Genomic DNA, 24,211 nt, shown 5'->3' with positions numbered 1-24,211 from the left:
TTGTGGCACACTGGTATTTAGCTGCATCCGATTACATTGGATAACGACCCCAACATACTTGGGAAAGCTGATAAAGATGTTTTGTGATTTACTCTTTTGGGATTTGTCTAAAAATAGCTACGTAGAGAATGGAAACTTTTTGACACAAGCCTCGTTAAAGAGGCAGCCCTTTCAAACTAGCTCATTATCCTTTTGAATTATTTACGGTCCGGTCAAAAAACTGAGCGGAAAACCTAACCTTCGTTTCATTTTACCCATACAGGAAATTAAGGCTCGCAGACTGTAAAAACTATACTTTACGTACCTTGGACAAAGGATAAGCATTGATATTATACGCGGTCGAGACGAAATTTTCGATGCTTTGTAGTTTTAGCTTCATGCTTAGTTATTTTCCAGTTTTATTGTAGATAAATACCTACTAGGTAATAGTATTGTATAGTAAAATATAAATATAGGTATGTAAATAAATATATGGTTAAGGCTGTCAATGAGCATCTTTTGCAGTCATAATGGGTAGTCAGCACCTAGTAACTACGTCTGAGAACCAAACAGGCAGTCGCTCCATAGCAGCTGCATCCGGTTAGACTGGAAGCCGACCCCAACATAGTTAGGCAAAGACTAGATTATGTATGCATGTAGGGATCAATAAACACCACCAAAACGGGTGAATCATTCACATAGCCAACTTTATAACGTATGTATCATTAATACAATGTATTAAAGATAACACATAGTAATCTAATCACCCAGCTGCGCAGAGTTGGACGATAATCAACGCGTTGGTAATCTGTAACACCTGCATATTGACGATAGTTGTAGAGTTGGGAATGTTTAGATAGGACCGGATAGGGCTTAGTGAAAAGGGGTCGCTTATTTGCTGTTGTTAAGGGAAAAATACACTACTTATCTAGACTTTTTTCTGTAGACAGCTTTTTTTTACAACGTCAAAAATCATCAAATGACCCCTCCCGCTGTGGGTTAGCAGCGGTGAGGGAGTGTCAGACTCTTACCGACTACAAACCGTCGTGTTCCGTCATAGGCCTTTTATGTACCAGGACCGCGGTATCTCCTTCGAACAACCCGGGAGCCCCGGCATTCTGTAGACAGCTGCTGTAGTGACGGAGAATCTACGTAATAACATTTTACTTAGACAATTTGGTTGGAAATTGGTGTACTTAATACCTAAAGTAAAAAATATATATGCTTGGCTTATTATCATCGCCGAGCGGGCCACTCTAATAGCACGATGGGATGATAATCCAACACCACCGGAGATGTGTATCTATAAGCAAGTTTTAGAGGATAGTCAGAAAGTTGGATTTTAGACAGACGTTACGGGCAAGAAGTCAGAAGGTCTCACAATCAATGTTTTCAGTGTACTCATAATTTCTTCTAGGTGTCAACGGCAGTTGCTCCATCTAACAGGCACTAGTCGTGGTCCCGTGATTTCACCGTCTCATCATCATCATCATCATCATCTCAGCCGGCGGACGTCCACTGCTGAACATAGGCCTCCCCCTTAGATCTCCACAGATACCTGTTGGAGGCGACCTGCATCCAGCGTCTTCCGGCGACCTTTATAAGCTCGTCTGTCCACCTTGTTGGTGGACGTCCTACGCTGCGCTTGCTAGTCCGTGGGAATTACTGCCCGTACTTGGTTAAAATACAGCCTATGTCACTAGGGATTCAATAGTGTTCTCAATAGTGAAAGAATTTTTCAATGCGGTCTCGTAATCTCAGAGCCACAAACAAACAAAAATGTTTCTATTTTATCATATCAGTCAGCGGCCTCACCCGCGTCTCATGGGAACTACTCTGTGCACCCGGCTAAAAAATAGCTTCCTCCATAAATGGGTCCATCTTTCCAAAATATTAGGGTCATTTTCTATTGTCACCGGATGCAACTGAGTGTCAGAGATAAGCAAACAAAGGAAAGTCTATAAATTATGATCATAAGCTACCGAGCCTCTTCCCAACTATGTTGGGGTCGGCTTCCAGTCTCACCGGATGCAGCTGAGTACCAGTGCTTTACAAGAAGCGACTGCCTATCTGACCTCCTCAACCCAGTTACCCGGGCAATCCAATAACACTAAGTAGAGAGTCTATATCTTTCGATATCTATGACAAATTACGGGCCTATCATCAAAAATTTTACTTTATCATAGTATTATTCACGATACACGTTAATTTATTCTTTTTACTCTTCGTTTTTAGCCAGTTTGGCTGTGGACGAACCACAAAGTGTTTTAGTTTTTAGTAAAAATAGGTTTTAGTTAAAATGTGGTCGGGATATTTATTTTTATTATTAGGTGAGTTTTTTAATCTATATTTTTACTTCTATGAAGGTATTAACTTATAGAAATATAGTACTGGCTGTTTCCCGTGATTTTAGTGATATGCTGGGAGAACTACTTTCTAGAACCGGGTAAAACGTAGCCTACGTTCTTTCTTAGTTTCTAGACTGTCTGTGTACCATTTAATTTAGTTCAGGATTTATGGGGTGAAAGCCAAGGGCTAACAGATTTGTTTGTTTGATCTTTTTGTGTCGAAAGCCCGGACGGATTTGAAAAAATTTTTTTACTTTTGGCAAGCTAAACTATTGGGGTGCTATATTTTTACCGGTTACCGTAAAAAGTTCTGTCGGGTCACAATTAGTGGGTATATAAAAGACGGAATACCTACAAAAACATACATGCTTTTTTTACTTCTTTCACGGGTCTGCTTGAAGAGATTTCATTAGACATTAGAATAGTACAAAGATACTGTACTATTCGACGTTATTTTTGCGCTTTTTCCCATCTTGTGTTTATGTGGCTTCTATTCTAACCGGATGCAGCTGAGCACCAGGGTTTTCTTATCTGATCTCCTCAACCCAGTTACCCGGGCAACCCATTACCCCTCAGTTAGAGTGGTTGCCAGGCTTCTAACTACCCATAACGACTACCAAGGAAGTTCAATGAATGACAGCCGGGCTTACAGTTTAAAAAGCATTCCGAAACACATAAAACATATATGTCTTATTTTTTCATTCGTATCTTCCAGGATGCATCCTCCACAGTCTCCCAGCGTCAGCGGTCTGGTCGTGCACTGCAGACAGCGACTGTTCTGACACAGAAGGCTCTGTTTGTTCTGACGGGAGCTGTCTGTGTCCTACTGGGCAGCAGCTGGTACTGAGCGGGACGAAATGTGCTGAGGGTGAGTTTATTTGGTTTCTATATACTTACTTATTTATCATCACCTATCGAGTCTTTTCTTAAAAAATATTATCATCATCTGTCTAGCCTTTAATACAAACTTTAATGATTGTATGCCGCTAATTAGAGAACAATAGAAAATCAATTGTGTTTCGCGTGGATCCGCGCACCGGCATACAAGGGCCAATAGATCTGGCTACGTATATCATAAAACACTCGAATTAATAGGTGATTTACTTCTACTGACCACTGCAAGAAAAGAGTTAACATGGCATTGTCCTGTTGTCCTGTTCGTGATCTCTCTCCGGTGGTGTCGGATTGTCGTCCCATCGCGCTATGAGAGTGAAGGAATAGTGAGCGCACCTGTGTCCAAGCAAAAATGCTTTATCATTTCACGAGCCTTTTCCCAACTATATTGGAGTCGGTCCGGTTCCAGTCTATCTGGATGCAGCTGAGTAACAGTGTGCCACAAGGAGCGACTGCCTATATGACCTGCTCAACCCAGTAACTAGGGCAACCCGGTACCTCTTAGTAAGAACCTTCTAACTGCTGCTGCTAAGTTCAAATGTCAGCCGAGACCAATTTAACGTGCTTTCCGATACACGACGGAACTCGTCATGACAAGATGGTCACATGTACCTACCCATAGATAATATTAGTAGGATTATAATATTGATACAGATTTATATGTATTTTTTATCAACAGCTGCCCCATACTACACGTCATCATGCTTCGAAGACTTTCAATGCTCGAACCTGTTCACCAACTTCCATTGTCGGAAGCCGGTCGTCGAAACTGACGAGGAATCTACCGAGGAGTCTCAAGAAGAAGAATCAGAAATCACCAGAGATGCTTCAGGTACACATATTTTAAACACGCTTATATTAGTGCCTATGCACACCACGTTTTTTAAACGCGCCGTCGACGCGCGTTTGTAGCGATACAGACGCGATACGCACGCAAGACAGACGCAGCCTGTAGACCTTTGCACACCTGTATACATACAGACGCGCCGGTGACGCGCGTTTGCATCGATACAAAGGACAACAAACTGCTCTGCAGGATAAAAACGCGCCGTCGACGCGCGTTTGTAGCGATGCCGACGCGATGCAAACGCGCGTTTGTATCGATACAAACGACAACAAACTGCTCTGCAGGATAAAAACGCGCCGGCGCGTTTAAAAAACGTGGTGTGCATATGCCCTTAGCTTCACTTGTAACTATAGGCCAAACGCTTCGCCTGATTTTGACAAATAATACGTCATTTTTGATTTGTGAAGAGAAGGAAAATCCAAAATGGCTGACTTCGAACGTCATAATGTAAAAAAATATCAACGTAAATACCTAGGACTTAAAAGTTCATATTTAGGTTTTTTATAAGTATCTATTTGCTTTTAGAATGATTCTTTAGTAGGTATCTACAGCGATTTAAAGATAATTAGGCTAATATTTTATGCAACGAAATTTAGGTTCTAACAACTTCTACCTACCTTTTATTTATCTACTCTATTTGATTAGGTATTTAATCATTTAACTATTGTTACTATAGGTATAAACAATCTTGATAATTGTAGAAGATTTAATAATAAACGTTTGCAAAATTCTTTGAGAATACCATATAAAAAATACTGATTAAACAATTGAAACATGATTTAAGTAGTAATTCATTTGTTTAGTCCGTACTTTTTAACACGCTTAGGTATATTAGCTTCATTTGCAACTATGTAACTATGTAAGAAATCTTGGAATTTTAATTTGACCCACTTCCCGGTCTTCGATTAGGATGAAAGCACACGCTCTGAGTTCTGATGACAATACATGATTAGCGTGTTTTTTCGTTTTTTAACTATTTTTTTTAGATAAGTATTTAAGCGAAAAAGCCGTTAGCGTCAATCCAGGAACGCCGTCACAATTCTCCGATCCTCTCGAAATACATATAGAGAGTTGCTACGTAATTGCTACCAGCTACCATTAGTTGCTACCAATTGCTACCCTCGTGGTTTTGAAGATATTCAGCATCCAAAGGTGACAGCCATTCTGATATCAGGATGGTTGTCACTTTTCCCAGTGTGAAGAAACCTAACCTTCAAAATTTCTTTTCCAGTTCTAGAAGGCAATTGTTTCTGCCAACCTGGGTTCCACTACTTCCTCGGCCGTTGCTGGAGGTCTGTAGACTTCGGAGGCAGTTGTACGAGAGATGAAGACTGCCTTGGTACCTTGAGGGACCCTTACAATATGGCCTGTAGAGAAAATACCTGTGCCTGCGCCGTTGGGTATTACGAAAGGCAGAGAGGAGAGTGTAGAAGAATTGGCGCTGGTAAGTTGACCTATATAACCTCATCATCCTCCGAGCGTTTTTCCCAACTATGTTGGGGTCGGCTTCCAGTCTAACCAGATTCAGCTGATTAGTTGGATTAAGTTGACCTAACCTACTTCTCAAAAAAAGAAGGAGATTCTTGGTTCTTTGTAGTTGAAACTTATGTAATTTGTTTAGTATTATTCCCAACTATGTTGGGGTCGGCTTCCAGTCTAACTAGATGCAGCTGAGTACCAGTGTGCTACATGGAGCGACTGCCTATCTGACCTTCACAACCCAGCTACTCGCGTAACCCCTTGGTAAGAGTGGTTGTCACTTTCTGACTTCTGACTACCCGTAACGACTGCCAAATAAGTTCAAATGACAGCCGGGACCTACCAATTTAACGTGTCATCTGAAACGCGGAGGAACTCGTCATGACAAGATGGTTATACCACGGACCGGTAGCGACGAGCGTTAATTTTTTTAAAGATAAATAATCAAACAAAGACACTGAAAAGCAAAAAAAATACTATTTGTAGGTGCATCGGCCTCGAATTCTTTGTCTAGTGGATGATGATAAATGTTTATTTCGCGACCGACTTCTAGGCCGCTGCATGCCTACAATTTTCGAAAGTAGGCCTCAATTTCTCAGCGTTTTCATCATCAGATCCTGACCTGATGATTATGGGACCACCTGGGAGGTATACCTTATCAAACAAAGGATTTTTTAAATCGGTCCAGGGGTCTTCGAGTAATCGGTGAACATACATAAAAAAAAGAGCCCGACGAATTGAGAACCTCCACCTTTTTGGGAAGTCGAGCCAGGAGCCACGAGCACCTTCTTTACATAAAGTACGTGGCAAATAAAATATTATTTCTTTTGTTTTCAGCTGTTGGCGATGGTTGTGTCATTGATGAAGATTGTCGATTCAACAATGGCGTCTGCAATCAGAACACCTTCCAATGCATTGTAGAGACAAGCCGTAAGTGTTACTGCCAATTTCTGTAATGTATCTATCCGTAGTTTTGAGATTAGAGATTGGAGATAATTTATGGAGCTAATGGCAATTTCGAAATTGATTGGTTAGATTTTTTTTTTTTTGTATGTACTTTCTAAGTGTATCTAGTTGTTTATTCACAAAATATTTACATTAATTGAAAATAAAATAAACTTATATATATATACAACTTAAAACTAATACAGGGCATCAAAAAATTGCTCCTCATCGCTGTCACTGGGTAATGTACCCAAAAGACTGGCAGCATTGCCACGTTGGATGGCAATGCTCAACCTCTGTGCGAAATAAAAGCCAGCCTTTGGGTCCCGGGAAGTGTCAACCAGGCGCTGGGAGATATCCCTGGCAAGAAGGGATACGTCGTTTATGTTGGCATGTCGTGGTATGCGGCCGGCACTCCGGCTGCACGACAGGCCGTGGTGACCGAGGCTGTTGACAGCTTCCCCGCAGTGGCAGCGATGAGGAGAGCAGCATGGAGCACCTAGTCGGAGGCAAACGGCGAGTCTGAAGGTGGTGTCATCAAACATGGTGCCTGTGTTTGAGGACGGAAGTGCAAGAAGCCATGGACCCGACTCCCATTCACCCACAGCCAGTAGGCGCGCTCGCTCTGCAGAAGTCATTGACGTATCGATTAAACTTTTCCGTATTACTCTGCAGAGCGGCTCATCCCACTGTCTCTGAGAGGACAGGTTGGCGGGTAAGTCGGTGTTCGGGCATGCGACTTTCCAAGCATTTAAAGCCTCAGTCAGGCTTGGCACCTCAAAATTGACCAGTGTGGTGGGTAATATTTTCCTGATCAATTTCTCAGTGCCATGGACCGAGGAAATAAAGGCTGGTAAACTTACACTGGAAATTTTACGGACGCCAAGTCCTCCCATACGGATGGGAAGAGTCGCTTGAGACCAAGCTCTGTCGTCCAAGGCCACATTTAAAATGGATGATAGTGTATGTCTTATGATTTCGTCGATTTTGTCCAAAAGGTTGGTGTGCTTCCATAAATGGGAAGCACGCAAGTTATATGTAAGTTTTGGTCCAAAACAGCAGTACCGTATGATGGTGATGGCTGCATGCATATTAATTTTGAGTAGCCTTTCCGAAACATCATTAAAATTTTGAATTTTCTTCTCAATAAAATCCGAAAATGAATCTTCCAGTATAGGCGATCCAAGGAGGCAAAGAGAACTTTGGTCTATCGGTTTAATTTCAGGAGCTATTGTGAGGAAATTTTGAAGAATAGTCTGTCTGTCAGTCGAGTCGGGTATAAAAAGTTCACATTTAGATAGGTTGAGGTCGAGGCCAATGTCGTGGAATTTATCTTTTAGAATTGGTTAGATTGGAATCCTGTTTACAAATACTGAAATTCAACTACTTTAACAAGTTTACTATAATCAAATGAAATACTTTAATTGAACTATCAAACTATTCCTTTTCAAGCAATTTGTATAAAAAATGATATGATATCACAGATTTTCACATCAAACTGTATACCTATTTTTTTTCTATAAAAAAAAAAAAACTGAAAACAATATTCATTTCAAAAAAGTTAATGAATGACATTATTTTAAGAGCTTTACTTAATGATATGAAATAAGAACAGATTAACAATTTTCGTACATATTTTCAGCTGACACTTATAAGTATTTTATTATGCAAGATAATACAAATAAAGAAAGACATATATATTTACAAAAAGGAATTTTAAAAGGGTTATTCGTCATCTGGACACACTAATAATAGTATGATTTTACTATAGTCGCCAATTTTTTTGTCATCCCTAATCATTACCTATAAAATAACAACGTTTCATTTTTTCCAGCCGACGTCCTCGCAGACATATACCCCCGCAACACCACAACTAGATCCGGCATCAGATCACACGGCGCGCTCTGTGGAGCCACCAGCCCTTGTCCGTCGCCCTTCCAGTGTTCATCACTAGGCATCTGTGTTTGTCCTAGCGGGTATTACGCTAGTTCCGATGGCAGTGTGTGTTTGGCTGGTAAGATTTATTTTTTTGTTTTATTAAAAAATATTAAAAAAAAAGATCCCGCTTTCTGGGAAGAAAGATCTTCTGCTTTTTGGGAAGTCGCTTAAAAAGTACTAGTCGTTTTCTTGCGGTTTTATCCAGGTTCCGTGGGATCTACTACCCGTACCGGGATAAAATATAGTCTATGTTATTTGGGAAGAGTGTAGCTTTCCAACACTGAAAGAATTTTTCCAATCGGTTCTGTAGTTACGGAGTCTTTACAAAGCAACATTCTTAAAAATAAATCCTTTTGATTTCTGACACTAACTTTTCGAAACGAATAGGAAAATAGTTTAGGTTTTACAAAAAAGTAGATAATTAAAACTAAATTAAAGTTACTGAGTACTGTGTTTTAAGAAAAAAACATTTCATCCTAAGGATCCGTTCAGACAGACCGGCTCGGAGAGGAGAGCAAATTCTTAACACGTTGAAAATCGAGTACTTAGTATTTGTAGTAAGGTTTATTTTTGGATGTGCACTGCTTTTGTCATTAAGAATGCTCGAAGGCGCTCGGGGTGGAATAATAAGAGGAGCCGACCGGCTCCGAATGCGATTTTTTTCTTGACGTTTGGCTCCGTTTGCATGCTCTTTAATGCTCGCGCAGCCGATCTGTGTGAAAAGAAAAATGCGCGCCGACGCTCTCCGAGCCGGTCTGTTTGAACGGACCCTTATAATCTATTCTATAAATGATTCTTATACAAATTCGTTTGTGTCAGAACACCAGTTTAAAACGATAAAGATCGCAGTAATTTCTCAAGAAAAGTCTTCTTTTCAGAACTCGGTTCACCAGCTACCGACGCTACCTGCGTTGGTTTCCTAGCTGAAGTCATCAACGGCATATGTACCTGCCCCGCCAATGTGTACTTCAGTGAGAACATGAGGGATTGTGTTAAAGGTGAGATATTAACTACCGGGGCTGCGGGATTGTTCGCGCGAGTTACCGCGGCCCTGGTATAAAAGGCCTACGACGGAACACGACGGTGTTTAGTCAGTAACGTCTGACACTCCCTCACCGCTGCTAACCCACAGCGGGAGGGGTCTATTGAATATACAAGTTGTCTAGTTTCAATCGTGTCCCAAGGAGAACTAATGACTTTACCTGGATGAAATATAACCTATTTTACTCGGGAAGGGTGTAGTTTTCCAACAGTGAAAGAATTTTTCAAATTGGTTTCTTTTGGGTACAAACACAGTTTTTTTTTTTTGCTATCTTTATAGTATTAGTATACCCATCTGGGTCTGGCCCTGGTCCTGGGAGAACCACTTCCCCAAAATCCTCCTTCTTCTTTTCCTTTCCGAGTCTCAAAGTTAGCAAAATGTCACTTTCGCAACCGGGTATAAATTAGTCTTTTTCTCAGGATCCAGACTATCTGCGTACCCAAACATTTAAATCTGTTCAATAGATTAAGCGTTTCTAGTTTGTGCTTCGTACCAGTCTTAACCAAAATTAAACTCTACTGCCAAAAAGTCTTTCAATTTTATCAAATTCTTATCTAACCCTTTTACCTTTCTCCCCAGCTACCCGCCGCCTCGGAGACGCCTGTGTAACCGACGAGATGTGTCACACGTTCGGCGCGGCTTCCCGCTGTGGACCTCCTCAGGACCCCTGGGGTTTCAGGACCTGCGAGTGCATCACTGAACATGCTGTCTGGGATGAGTCGAGGTCTATGTGTCGGCTTTTTGCTGGTAAGTACATTATTTATTTATTTATTCAAGATTGCCAACAGAATGAACACAATTACATGAGTTAAATCATTTCATATAAATCAGGTCTAGTGTGCGCTCCCAGTTAAAGGCGACCACATCCATTACATGATGATCATCATCTCCTGAGCCTTTTGCCAACTATGTTGGGGTCGGCTTCGAGTCTAACCAGTTTACAATGAGCGACTGCCTATCAGAATTCTGACCTCCTCAGCCCAGTTACCTGGGCAACCCAATACCTATAGGTAGGACTGGTTGTCAGACTTATTGGCTTTTGACTAGCCGTAACGACTGCCAAGGATGTTCAATGACATGTAGGTCCCGCCTACAGTTTAATGTGCCATCCGAAACACAGTCGTTGGTGTCTAAGATATACTTAGGAACAGTGGCGGCCCTAGGGGTTTGCGAACTGTGCCATCGCACAGGGCCTCGCGCTTATGGGGGCCTCGCGCTACAACCCACACTAATATAAAAAAAAATATATTTAAAAAATATATATCTGGTCCAAGAAAGTGTTTTTTTTTCTCTATTTCTAATTTATTCTGCGTTTACTTTTTGAGTCCTCAATTTAACAAAAAGTTGGAACGCCAAACAACTGACTCTCGATCCAGTCACGGATTATTTTGTTTAATTTGAGAGTCCTTAAAGAAACAATAAAAAAATTTGCGCTCGCTACGCTCGCGGCTGTTCACTTAACAGTGCCTTTTCTTCTAACTTGATTAGAATACTTTTATGACCCAAAACTCAAAAATTTTCGCGCTCGCTACGCTCGCGAATTCACCTTCCACTGTTGTTTATTGTAAAAGTTTAGATGCTTTAATGACCAAAAACTCAAAATTTTTCGCGCTCGCTACGCTCGCGAGTTCACCTTCCACTGTTATTTATTGTACAAGTTTAGGTGCTTTAGTGACCCAAAGCTAAAAAAAAATTTGCGCTCGCTACGCTTGCGGGTGCTTCACTTTCCACTTGTTTTTTTTTTCCTTTTTTAGCTGAACCTAGAAGGTAGCGCCGCTTTTAAGTCCTTTTATTAACAAGAAAATAACTCCTAGCTTCCATAAAAACTTTCTTATTTACGCCGTTCGAACTACTCAAGTCACAATCTTTCAAACCTAGGGGGCGCTTGGGTCATGATTGCACCCGGGCGCTACATGAGCTAGAGACGGCCCTGAATCAGTTATATGAAGAGCTGAATATTAAAAATGAAAAGAATTTAACTTAAATTTATCCCACTACCGAAATAGTCTTGAGAATTCGAATAAAGCAGTTAGCAATAAGCAGTTTTTCGAGGCTTAAAATTATTAAAACATATCTAAGGAATTCGATGACACAAGATCGACTTTTAGCCCTTGCTATTCTTTCGATCGAAAATGACGTTCCTCATTCATTCGATTATTCTGCTTTAATTAAAGATTTTAGTGTTAAGAAAATTCGAAAGCATCAGGTCATTGTAAAATTTGTAAATTTTGTGATTTTATTGTAATATTTGTTGTATATTGTAATATTTGTTTAACTTGAGCATTTCTCCTCAAACATGACGTTTAGCTAAGTAAATCAAAACACCAGCTTACTCTCGCAACACATACTTTTCACGTAGGACAAAGGGCCTCGCATAGACCTGCCGCACGTAGCCTCGCAATGGCTAGGGCCGCCGCTGCTTAGGAAGTGCATAGAAACTTAGAAAAAGTTGCATTGGTTCTTGCTCGACGTGGGATCGAACACACTCATACTTGAGAGGTTGGTTCTTTACCCTCTAGGCCACCACGTATTCATATCTAAACGCCATTATATGTATTTAATAATAGTGGCGTCCACGGCCGATTTCGGCCACGGCGGCTATTCTCATTTAAGCTAGCTGAGCTAAGGATATCAGCCAGCTGCGTAGGAAATATTATAGTGCACGAGCTTTGCTTGGACTGCGGTGCACTCACTATTCCTTCACTCTCATAGCGCGACGTGCACTGTAATGTGTCCTATGCAGCTAGCTGATCTCCTTAGAGAGAGCTTCCGTGGCCGTCATTGGTTTCAAAACCATGATAAACCACTGTTTTACATTTAAGGGCCAATTTTCAATCGCCAGATAACTTTTTTTTGTTGAATACGTTTGACGTTTTGACAAATTTTATATAGAAAATGTGTCGAGCCGCTATATTTCTTCCTTATGAGTTAAGGGCTTATTACACTTGACTAAATTCAGTCGTCTAAATGATTCAGTCACTAAATTCAGTCAAATGTAATCGCATTTAGGAAGGTAGGTTTCATTAAATCATTTAGAAACCTAATTAGACAAACCTATTTAGACGACTGAATTTAGTCAAATGTAATAAGCCCTTTAGGCTGGAAAATCAAAATCAAAAAATCAAAATCAAAATCTTTTTATTTCACATAGGCCTTTGCAGGCACCTATGAAACGTCACATTAGTTGCACGGTTCCAAAAAGTTGGTCTCATGGAGAAGAACCGGCAAGAAACTCCATAGACACTCTTTTTAAAAAGTAATATAGTCACAGTACAAACAGTCTATTACATAACAATAGTAAGCTCACAGAATTATACAATGCAAGAAACTTAAACTGTAAATCTATACAATGCAAAGGGAGAAGAAAAAGTCGTTCAATTGCCAGGGAAGCCACACATGGAGAGATGAGTTATCGCCATATAATATCTTTATCGTCAACAAAGTCTTGAATTTTATAATAAGCTTTTTTAATTAGGGTGGATTTTAAAGTGTTCTTAAATTTTATATCCGTGAGATCGGTTACACACTTAGGCAGCTTGTTGTAAAAACGGACACAATTCCCTAAAAACGATTTATTTGATTTCGTTAATCTGAATCTCGGAGCTACTAGCTTGTGTTTGTTTCTTGTATTAATAGAATGTATATCACTTTTAACACTAAATTGATTTAAGTTTTTGCGTACGAACATTATATTTTCTAGTATATAAAGAGAAGGTAGTGTCAGTATGTCAATTTCTTTAAATAATTCTCTTAATGACTCGCGAGGGCCGAGGCCATAAATTGCACGAACTGCCCTTTTCTGGAGAACGAAGATTGAGTTTACGTCAGCCGCTGCCCCCCACAGTAAAATGCCATAGGACGTAATGCAATGGAAGTAAGCGAAATACACGAGCCTAGCAGTAGCAACGTCAGTAATCTGTCTTATTTTTCTGACTGCATAAGCTGCGGAACTCAGCCTCTTTGACAGTGCTGAGATGTGGGCGCCCCATTGCAATTTAGAGTCAATGGTGATGCCCAGGAAGACGGTTTGACTAATAACATCTAATTTATTATCGTCCAGAACGATGTTGAGCCCTACTGGTGTTACATTAGGTAAAGAGAATTTAATGCATTTCGTTTTGGAGGAATTAAGAAGCAAGTTATTCGCGGCAAACCACTTGCTCAGAGTAACCAAGCTATCGTTTACGTCTATAGGACTAGATTCCTTTCTGTTAATTTTGAAGACAAGGGAAGTGTCATCAGCAAATAAAATAATATCAGAGATCACAGACATCATATACGGGAGATCATTTATATAAGCTAAGAATAAAAAGGGACCTAAAATTGAGCCCTGCGGCACGCCCATTTTTACTAATGACCCAGATGAAGTTGAGCCACTTACGTCCACTACTTGCTGTCTATTTGACAGATAAGAAAGGACGAGCGCGAGAGCTTTACCACGAATTCCGTAGTGGTTCAGCTTACAAATTAGAGTGTCATGGTCAACGCAATCGAACGCCTTAGAAAGGTCGCAGAAAATGCCCACAGCATCCCGCGAATCTTCCCAGGCGTTTAAGATTTGGGTGATCAATCTTGCACTTGCGTCAGTGGTAGACCTACCCTTTGTAAAGCCGTACTGACGGTCATGAAATATGTTGTTTAAATTAAAATGTCTTAACATCTGATCGAGCATGATCCTTTCGAAGATTTTGCTAAAGGCTGGAAGGATTGAAATAGGTCTGTAGTTAGAAGGGTTCTTCTTACAGCCTGATTTAAAGATAGGAACAATTTTGCTGAGTTTCATCAAGTCAGGGACGATACCGTTGTCAATGCAAAGGTTAAAAATTTCACTAAGTATTGGGGCAACACTCTCAATAATGGAATTAATGACTGTGACAGAAAAGCCCCATAAGTCCTCAGTCTTTTTTAGATTTAAAGACTTGAATGCTCTTTTGATCGTGTAATCAGAGACATATTGAAATTGGAAGTCAGGTATATTTCTACTGAAGTTCTGTCGAAGTAACGTCTCAGCTAATATAGAAGATGAATTAAGGGACTTGGTAACCTCTACGGGAATGTTTGAAAAAAAGGTGTCAAAAGCATTGGCAACCTCTACCTTATCTGAGATAACAGCATTATCAATAACTAACCGCGGGTCAGCATCCCGCATTTTAGTTTGGCCGGTTTCAACATTTATAATATTCCAGACTGTTTTAATTTTATTGTCTGATTTGGCTATTTTATTACTAATTGATTTCGACTTAGCCAAAATACATACCCTTTTAAATATCTTCGAGTAGTTCCTTACATAGTCATGAAAAGTTGGATCAGAAGTCAATGACCTTTCGTGGTACAAGTTATATAGGACATCCCTGCTTATCCTAATCCCTTTAGTAGACCATTCACTGAATTTAAATTTATGAGTGATTTTAATAGTTTTTTTCGGACATGACTTATTAAGTTCCTGGCAGAGTGTATTAAATAAATGTTTAAATAGTTTATTTGGTTCTTTACAGTCCATGTTAATAGAATTTAATTTATCCGAAGTATTATCTTGAAATTTTTGCAAAGTTTTTTTGTTCAATGGTCTAAAAGTAATTATCTTATTTAATGAGTTTATTTTATTAGTTTTAAAACTAACAAGCTGACCTTTGTGGTCCGACCGTACACCAGATATTAAGGAAAAATGTTCGATATTACTGTTATTAGTAAATATATTATCAATACAGGTACTAGAAGTAGCCGTAATTCTAGTGGGATCATTAAATAAATAATTAAGATTAAATGAATTAAATAACGCTAAAAGGTTACATTTATCAGATGATTCAGTGAGAAGATCTATGTTAAAATCACCACAAATATAGACTAATTTATTACTTTTAATAACTTTTGAGAGAATATCCTCCATATGAACGAGAAATAACGAAAAATTTGATGCTGGTGGTCTATAAACGCATACTATTACATGGCTTTCTATCTCTGCACATGCTACTTCGCAGACGCGATCAACAGAGCCAGAGGTAATGTCTAATCTATTTTTAAATTTTAAATTACTCTTAGATAAAATTATTGTACCTCCACCCTCAGCTGAAACTCTGTTAAACACACTGGCAACCACAAAATTATTCACATTAAATGACATTTTATCAGGCTTTAACCATGTCTCACAAAGACATATTATATCAATAGAATATTTATCAATTAATAATTCAATATCTAAAATTTTGCCAGAAAAGCGGTTTATGTTCTGATGAAAGAGTATAAGGTTACTACAATGCTTTTCTATTGTCTCAGGAGCTAGTTTAAATCTTCAATCACAGTATTGTTAGGTAAACTAGACAATACTGATTCGTCGCTTATTCTAGGTTTTGTCATATTGTTATCTATGACACTGTTAATATTATATGCTAACAAAGAAGCAATCAGATCTTTATATTTATTAGGGAAATACATACATTCCCTTGTTAAATAAAAATCACTAACAAACTTGTTAGTGTCAAAAAACAATAATTTGTCGCTATGACAACATGTCAAAGTGTACATGAAATTGTTCAAACTATGAACATACTTATTTTGTTCATCTGAAGAGCAATCTGAATATGGTAATGCACAAAGTATAATATTCTTCAGATCTAGTTTTAGTAAGGCATTGATACCATTTGCAATGTCAGATTTCATTAAATCAAGACTATCACCTATTAAAAGAATTAATGTGGAGTCAACATCGAATTGAGTATTAATTATGTTTTTTATAATATAATTGAAATGTAAATCAGGGTAACAGTGACTAGTTACAATGTGTGATTGAGAGAGTGAGTGTTGAATGTAGGAGCCTATACCTTTACCAAACCTGTCTGTGAATAAAATTGAGTTAAATTGCTTGATGTTACAGGAACCCTCAACAGACTGAGGGGGTTCAGGCAGATTAGCTGCAAGCCGGGGTTCAGGCACTGCTTCAGGTTGTGTACAGTTGCAGGAAAGATTATTGGCCAATGCCTCATACTTCTCAGCACTATACTTCACCAGGTCCACTAGCTCACCGGCCTGTTGCAAGCGGGCACTTAGTTCCTTTTGACAATCCTCATATTTACTGAAGATGTATGAAAGCAATTTTTCTTTCACGGTTAGTTGGTCATGTAGCTGTTGGATGTCCAGGTCATAGGTAGCTCTGCATTGTTCAAGTTCAAGGGAACAAGTATTTAACTGCTGTACTAGATTCACACGTTCTCTCCTAAGGTGCATACAGTTGTTTACCTTATTCTGTTTCCTTACTGTACGGTACTTCCTGATAATTTTTTTACATTTAATGTATTTCTTGAGTTTATTTTTACTTAAAGCCAATGGACATTGCACTATGGTAACATCCCCAGTCAGATCTATAATTTCAGCCGAGGTGCACGCTGCTGTGGAGCTTCCTACCAACTCAGTGAATAGGTTGAGGGTCTCGGATGTCTGATCCCTAGCTTTGGCAGACTCGTACAAGGATATAGTCTTGTAGGCCTCACATAACTCGAGCTCAAGATCAGTAATACGCCTCAATGTAAGATGATGTGTTTCACTGCATTCGTGTAATGATGACACTGTTTGCTGTAGATGGTTATGTTGGTCGAGGAGGTCCATGTGCTGGATATGCAGCTCAGCCAGGTCATTTTTCAAGACAGTGTTTTTGTCAACAACGTTCTTAACTTCCACCTCGCTGTCTTCCCTCTCCTGCAGCAGCTGGACGCATAGTTTTTTGGAAGTCTCCAGATCTTTCAGGGTGGCCCTCAGCTTGTCCTCTAAGTCTTTGATAGCTGTGGCTCTGCGGGTCGTCATTTTGTTGATACTTTCTCAATTTAATCTGAAATGTGAAAGTATACAGCTAAGTGGCTGAAAACTATGTTTTTTAGGACAAAATCAGGGGGTGATCAAGTGCAATGAAGATTGGAAATGATTAAAAAGAAAATAGTTTACAATTACAACAAACAGAAAGAAAAAATATACAATTAATAGGCTAGGGTGTTTTAAAAACAAATAGGAAGTTTAACAGATTATTGAGAATTATAGATATGTATCACTATACTATTATGATTAAAGATAATAAGTTACTTATAAACCAATATAGAAAAACTGACTAGGCAATTTAGTTCAAGAATATTAAATACCTAATAGGGACAGAAATGTAAACAATAGATTACTTATTTGAGTTTGAAATTAGGTTAATATAAAAAGTATGATAAAAGTAGCTTTGTGTAGTAGGTTTTGAAGTGAATGTGTGTCTGGGGCGAACGTTAACGTCGTCGATTCTGCTTCCACAATATTGTCAAGCAGAAGGAGACAGTAACTGAGCCGATGTGTGTGTATGGACGTTGCTCATAACAATGAGCAGTGTATTATGTATTGTTTAGTGTACAAACACAGAAACACAGTAATATAATACAAAGTAAACACAATACTCCCCAGTTTATTTGATGATTTCAAATCCGTCCGTTTGACAGCTGGTTCACCGAGTAGTTTTCTTCGTATTTTCAAAATTTACGACAAAAACACATGAGTTACACTATAAGCAACACTTGTTTACAATATTTCACAATAATAAATGAGTTTTAGGCTAGATTATTACTATAATATATTTTTTTAGAAATAATACTACGGCGAGCCGTTTTTTCACGACTTATCACCGGGGTTGCCAGCGCAAAAAAAAAGTGTCTCAGTTGTGAACTGTTATCAGGTGTGAATTCTGTTATCAGGTGTGAATTCAAAATGGGCCTTCAATATGTCTCCAATGGACATATTTTCTTCATATCTAAAAGCCATATGTATTTTATGTCATATTTGGATCCATTTTCACTCGTATATCTTTTTTTTCAGGTGTCGGTGAATTTTGTGAAATAAACAGCGATTGTCTAGCTGGCGTGTTGGAGATCGAGTGTGTACCGAATGAAGAGGGTCAGGGTGTGTGTACCTGCCCTGAGGGACTCACTAATATTGATGGGCTGTGTCTTACTAGTGGGCTAGGTAAGTTAATAATAAAATTGAGTTATAAAAGTAAAATAAATACATATAAAATTAGCCGTGTTTTCGCGGTATCACTGGCTTAAACATCTGGAGGTATGTGAAAGAATTTATTAAATTGGTTTAGTTTCGGAGCGTTTATGTTACAAGCAAATAAAAGATATATATTTATTACAAATGAAAATTAAAATAATTCATGCCCATTTCTGTCTAAATTATATTATGTATTTTGGTTTTATAACTTTGTAAATAAGAAGGTGTAGTTGACTTTATGAGATGTAAGTAAATAAATAAGTTTTATCGGTGAAAAAAAAGAAACAATTTTTTAAACCCGATTTAAAAATACATGTCTAGGCCTATGTTACTTTATTCTAATGTAGGTACCTCCATCTTTTCATCAAAATGAAGAAGCAATAAACATAGTACACACTTTCGCCTCTACAACATCACTATAATCTACTTTCAGAACTAGACCAGGAGTGCCAAGCTACTCAGGAGTGCACGGGAACTCCTAACACCATATGTTCAGGCGGAAAGTGCTCCTGTGATGCTGGGTATCAAGCTCTTGATGGAATCTGTGCTCCTAGTAAGTAATAGCATACAGATAGCGCGCGAGTTGAATGCAGTCGGGGTCTGAGGTAAAGAGCGGGAGCATCTCCCCCCGCCACCCGCACGCCCCACCTCACGCGCCTGCAGTGTAGTGCTGTGCCATCCTTGTCAACTATCATATCGCATTCCTAAGCTCTGCATTCAACTCGCGCGCTATCTGTACGTATATCGTTGTAAGTGCTGTCCTCCTTGTCGGTCACGGCGGCTGTTTTCATGTAAGGAGATCAGCCAGCCGCGCAGGACATATTATAGTGCACAAGTATTTGCTTGGACACACGCGGAGTGTGTGCGTGTGATGCAGGGTATCAAGCTCTTGATGGTTCGCGCTCCTAGTAAGTAACATGCATGTGTTTCAAAATGCAATGCAGTTTTTCCACTAGCTGGTTTCTCACGTCCTGAGAGAACAACCGCATCTGGATAAAAAGTACTAAGTAGTCTATGTCCTTTCTCAGGCTCTAGACTATCTGTGTACCAAACGTCATTTAATTCGGTTCTGTAGTTTTGGCGACAACGACGTCGACGACGACCTGATAAAGGTCGCCGTCGACGCTGGATGCAGGTCGCCTCCAACAGGTATCTGTGGAGATCTAAGGGGGAGGCCTATGTTCAGCAGTGGACGTCCGCCGGCTGAGATGATGATGATGATGATGATGTAGTTTTGGCGACAGACAGTCAGAGTTACTTTCATCGCATTATGGAGGAACTCATTATGAGAAGATCCACGGACTGAAGCCTCGTTTATCGTTTATTATATAGCGGCTATTACTTACAATATCATCACAGCCTAAAAAAATGCACATGCATGCGTGTTAGTGAGCAACCATCTTCGAGCAAAGCATTAAATATCCCACTTGGTGCTGTGTGGTGGTTATATCGCCACCAGTCAACCACCAGAGCTTCGCCACTGATCAGCAGGGTTTAAGCTGGGGCAGGTCAATGTTGGTTTGACCCCATTAATAATTTTAATAACAAAAACCTGTATTTAATACTTTTGTTTCTTTCAGCCATTGGAGGTACCTGCGCCAGAGACTCAGACTGCACCATAGAGCACACAGTGTGTTACACCGACTCCTGGACTTGTCAGTGTGGACTCAACTTCTTACAGTACAATGATCTGTGTTGGCCTGGTAAGTTAGATTCTGTTTTATAAGGTGAAACTGGATGTTTACCGAAGTATGACGTGGGAACTACTGCTCGTACCGGGACAAAATACCTATATGCTATGTTACTCGGGAAGAGTGTAGCTTTCCAACAGTGAAAGAATTTTTCAAATCGGTTAAGTAGTTTCGGCAACAAAAAAATGTTTTCTCGTTATTCTATAAAGTATTGACAAGCTGTTTCTTGCAATATCACCTGCGTGAAGCACTTCCCGCAAGTGGATAAAAAGGGCTTACCGAAAAGATCTTGATGAAACTTGGCAGTGATATAGCTTTTATATCAGAATAACATTTCTGATATAAAAGCTATATCACTCTATGAAGCTATTTCGGTAATTTCTGCGTGGAAGAGGAAAATATATTTCTAGAAGAAAGAAACTTAGAAAACTTGCATTGGTTCTTATCTGACCTTTCATCGAACCCTCGCAATTATACTTGAGAGGTTGGCTCTTTACCCACTGTCTTATTATGTACAATATGCTAATTTCTAATCTATCTTCCAGTGCTCCAAGGAACATTATCCAGTTGTTCTGTATCAGCCCAGTGCACCGCTTTACTGGGTAACTCCAGCAGTTGTGTGGAAGAGACCTGTCAATGTGATACAGGATACCACTTGAGAGACGGACGCTGCTGGCCTCAGACTGGTGAGTTTGTGTTCTTTACCCGACTATGTCTCATAAAGGAGGGTGACAAAGGGTCCGTTCAGACAGACCGGCTCAGAGAGCATCGGCGTGCATTTTTCTTTTCACACAGTGCGAAACCGATCGGCTGCGTGAGCGAGAGCACGCAATCGGAGCCAAACGTCTGCAAGACCGAGAAAAGTAAGCGATCGGAGCCCGTCAGCTCCTCTTATTATTTTACACCGAGCACCTTCAAGCATTCTTAATGACAAAAGCAGTGCGCATGCAAAAATAAACCTCACTACAAATTCTAAGTACTAAGGTTTCAACGTGTTAAGAGTTTGCTCTCCTCTCCGATCCGGTCTATCTGAACGTGCAGATAGAATATACGAATTTATTTTTATGTGCTTTATATCATCAGGCTTTGTAGGTATTATGTGAGTTTGTACATTTGTGGAATTATTTTTATTTATTATCGCAGATGACACTTTTCAATGGGATAATTAGTTTCATAGCTAGGAGGTCCTCGAACTGCGTTTGTTCAACATGTTTCTATCTTCTTTGACGAAGTCGGGCTTAGCCCGTGTCAGATCCCAACTAATTACCTCCCGCACCCAGATAAAAACTCTTACTTTATCACTCACTCACTCACTCTTACTTTATCAAACTCTCTACAAAAACAAACTCTACAGCTTCTTAAACTTACTAAATATTTCCTTCTGTATATTTTCAGGTCTTTTCAGCAGCTGTTCTCGCAGCAGCGAGTGCTACTTGAACGACATGTCAGACCGAGTTCAGTGCAGAAACAGCATCTGTCAGTGTTCATTTGACTATCCCTACTCTGAGGAGTTACATACTTGCTGTGAGTATATATATTTTTATTAATATAGGAATTAATGCAGAAGAAAATTAATAAATAAAATTGGAATCATTAAATAAAATAACCTTCAAAAAAATAAAAAAGGTCATATTATAAAGGTTTATATTGCTTAGCGTAATGTTACTTTATTGCTCAGCATAATGCTGTGTTATCCCTCAGCATAATGCTGAGTTCTCACTTAGCGTAACGCTAGTGAATAACGCAGCATATTTTATAAACTATCTTCAATGTATGAATTAATGTTTGACTGCTCCCTATATGTATATTATCCCAGTTTTCGTTCATTATTTATTCCATAAGTGAAAACTGGGTTTTAAATAGCATAAGTTTTCTAACTCGATAAGCCGCTGCTGCTTCGGTCAGTGTAACGCAAGAATATAACTTTTAAATACTTAATAGCGAAATTCCACCACAAATGTATCTCGTGGTGTACTCGCTGTAGCAAACAGTAACACATTGCGCGCGAACATTACTAACATGTCCGCGACACTGCAACCGCCGCGCGGACACATGCTAGCTGTGGACTCGCGACATAGCGTACATTTCAGTTCCCGAACAAAGTCAAAGTAGACTCGATTTTAGCACTTTTTCGCGTCAAATTTACAAAAGGACAGCACTCCCAAAACGCCCCCCTTTCACCACTTCCTAGTGTTATGGCTGGGAAGAAGTGGTGAAGAACAATCTTCCCAGCAACACAGCTATCTATTACAATTTAAGTTATAACTTATACAATTCAACATTGTATCAAAGATGTACTGTAACAGAACAAATGTACTGTAAAATTATGGAATTTCGACATCAGAATAAAATGTATTTTCTTCTTCTTTTCAGTAACGGCTTCAGCATCAGTGACCACGAGTAGTTTCTTCGTACTTCTAATAGCCCTAAGTTATATTATGTTAAATTAATATATGAAACATTATAATTAAGATTAGATTCTTTAACTTTAAATTGTAAATATACTCAATATTATTTTATTTATAAAGGTGTGTTTTATTTCGTGGAAATCCCCAATAATCCAAAAACCTATCAGAAAGTCTTAACGCTTAACAACCAGTCTTACCAAGGGGTATTGGGTTGCCGGGGTAACTGGGTTGAGAAGGTCAGATAGGCAGTCGCTCTTTGTGGCACACTGGTACTCAGCTGAAGGCGGTTACAGTAGCGGCGTAAGGGGGGGGCGTAGGGGGCGGTCCGCCCCGGGTGCCACATCTCGGGGGGTGCCATCTCGGTCGGCACATATCTGCATGACCAGGATGGCGCGGGCAGAAGGGACGAGTCACTAAGGGTGCCATTGTAATCTGCGAAGCCTAGGTTCACTACTATTTACTGCGCGATATTCAAACAAAACTACAAAAGTGCATGTGTGCGACATCGAGGCGGTCACCCCTCTCAGTCCGACTGTCACCCTTCTCTTGTATTTTTGCTTTTATCTGATTACTTTAATCAATTCCTCAAAGTTTAAAAAAAAAAATACGCTCGCTCCGCTCGCGGATTTCTCTTCATTTCTAATTTGTTCTACGCTTACGTTTTGAATCCTCAATCTAGCAAAAAGAAAGCACCGAAGTAGCAAAAAAAACTGACGCTCGCTTAAGGTTTCTTTTAATTTGTGCTTAATTCTGAGTTAAATTAGAGTCCTAAAAAAAAAATATTTTACAGTGGATATTTCCAAGCTATTTAGGCGCTATTTGTAAGAGGAGGTGGAGGGCTTCTGTGTTTAAAAACTCAAAAATTTCGCGCTCGCTACGCTCGCGCCTTAGACTTTACGGTACTTATTTCTGAAGTCTTTACATATCTCTTTGTGTCCCAAGAACCAAAAATTTCGCGCTCGCTTCGCTCGCGCCTTCTTCACTTTACTTATAGTGTTTTTTTCAAACTTTTTTGGAGCTTCTGTGTTTAAACCTCCCAAAAATTTCGCGCCTTACACTTTACACTAGTTTTCTCCGACATATCTCTTTGCGTCTCAAAAATCAAAAATTTCGCGCTCGCTTCGCTCGCGGGTTCTTCACTTTACGGTGCTTTTTTCAAACTTGTTTGGGTACTTTTGTGTTAATTCTGTATGATTTTTTTACTACCTACGTGATTATATTTTGTCGTTTTTTTGGGGTGCTCAATAAGTAGTTCGCCCCGGGTGCCACCCGATGCTACGCCGCCACTGGGCGGTTATACTGGAAGCCGACCCCAACATAGGGAAAAGGCTATGACAAGTTCTAGGTTTTTTTGCATGCTTATTTAACTTAAGTCATCAGCACCTTGTTTTCTACATTTTTTAAAGTCGGTCATACCTTATTCTACATTCTTATCAAAGTTGCTAATCATAATATACTTTTAATATAACTTTAGCGTTACAATTAATTCTGTATCAAGGAGAACAAATGACTAGCGGAGATGTCATAACGCAAAATCTCCTAAGAAAGTAGCGCGACAACATGCGGGTGCGAGGGGGACGAGAAACGTTACTGGCTATCTTTGGAACCCACCATTTTTTTTGTAAAATCAAACT

General features: G+C 39.5%; 2 protein-coding genes across 2 annotated transcripts in view; one reads left to right on the top strand and one right to left on the bottom strand.

The window, feature by feature from the left end:
- Positions 1-24,211, bottom strand: part of LOC110383583 (gelsolin) — a 253,645-nt gene that overhangs the window by 104,895 nt on the left and 124,539 nt on the right. The gene's annotated exons all lie outside the window — the stretch shown is intronic.
- On the top strand, positions 2,155-22,696 carry LOC110382613 (prion-like-(Q/N-rich) domain-bearing protein 25). The gene is made up of 14 exons (XM_064043288.1): positions 2,155-2,309; positions 3,043-3,195; positions 3,901-4,053; positions 5,300-5,512; positions 6,385-6,477; positions 8,327-8,506; positions 9,309-9,428; positions 10,052-10,219; positions 18,302-18,448; positions 18,912-19,031; positions 20,059-20,181; positions 20,715-20,855; positions 21,565-21,693; positions 22,543-22,696. The coding sequence occupies exons 1-14, from the start codon at positions 2,279-2,281 to the stop codon at positions 22,617-22,619; spliced, it is 1,848 nt and encodes a 615-aa protein (XP_063899358.1). The 5' UTR covers positions 2,155-2,278; the 3' UTR covers positions 22,620-22,696.

This window comes from Helicoverpa armigera, chromosome 31 (assembly GCF_030705265.1).
Source record: "Helicoverpa armigera isolate CAAS_96S chromosome 31, ASM3070526v1, whole genome shotgun sequence".
Classification (NCBI taxonomy): domain Eukaryota; kingdom Metazoa; phylum Arthropoda; class Insecta; order Lepidoptera; family Noctuidae; genus Helicoverpa; species Helicoverpa armigera.
The sequence above is the reverse complement of the archived record's forward strand: the minus strand, read 5'-3'. Positions and strand labels throughout refer to the sequence as shown.

Bases quoted from the DNA above. Each gene is read 5' to 3' on its own strand.
- LOC110382613 (XM_064043288.1), top strand. From the start codon at position 2,279: ATGTGGTCGGGATATTTATTTTTATTATTAG. The intron at 20,182-20,714 runs GTAAGTTAGATT...TCTATCTTCCAG, and splicing joins CAATGATCTGTGTTGGCCTG to TGCTCCAAGGAACATTATCC. The intron at 20,856-21,564 runs GTGAGTTTGTGT...GTATATTTTCAG, and splicing joins ACGCTGCTGGCCTCAGACTG to GTCTTTTCAGCAGCTGTTCT.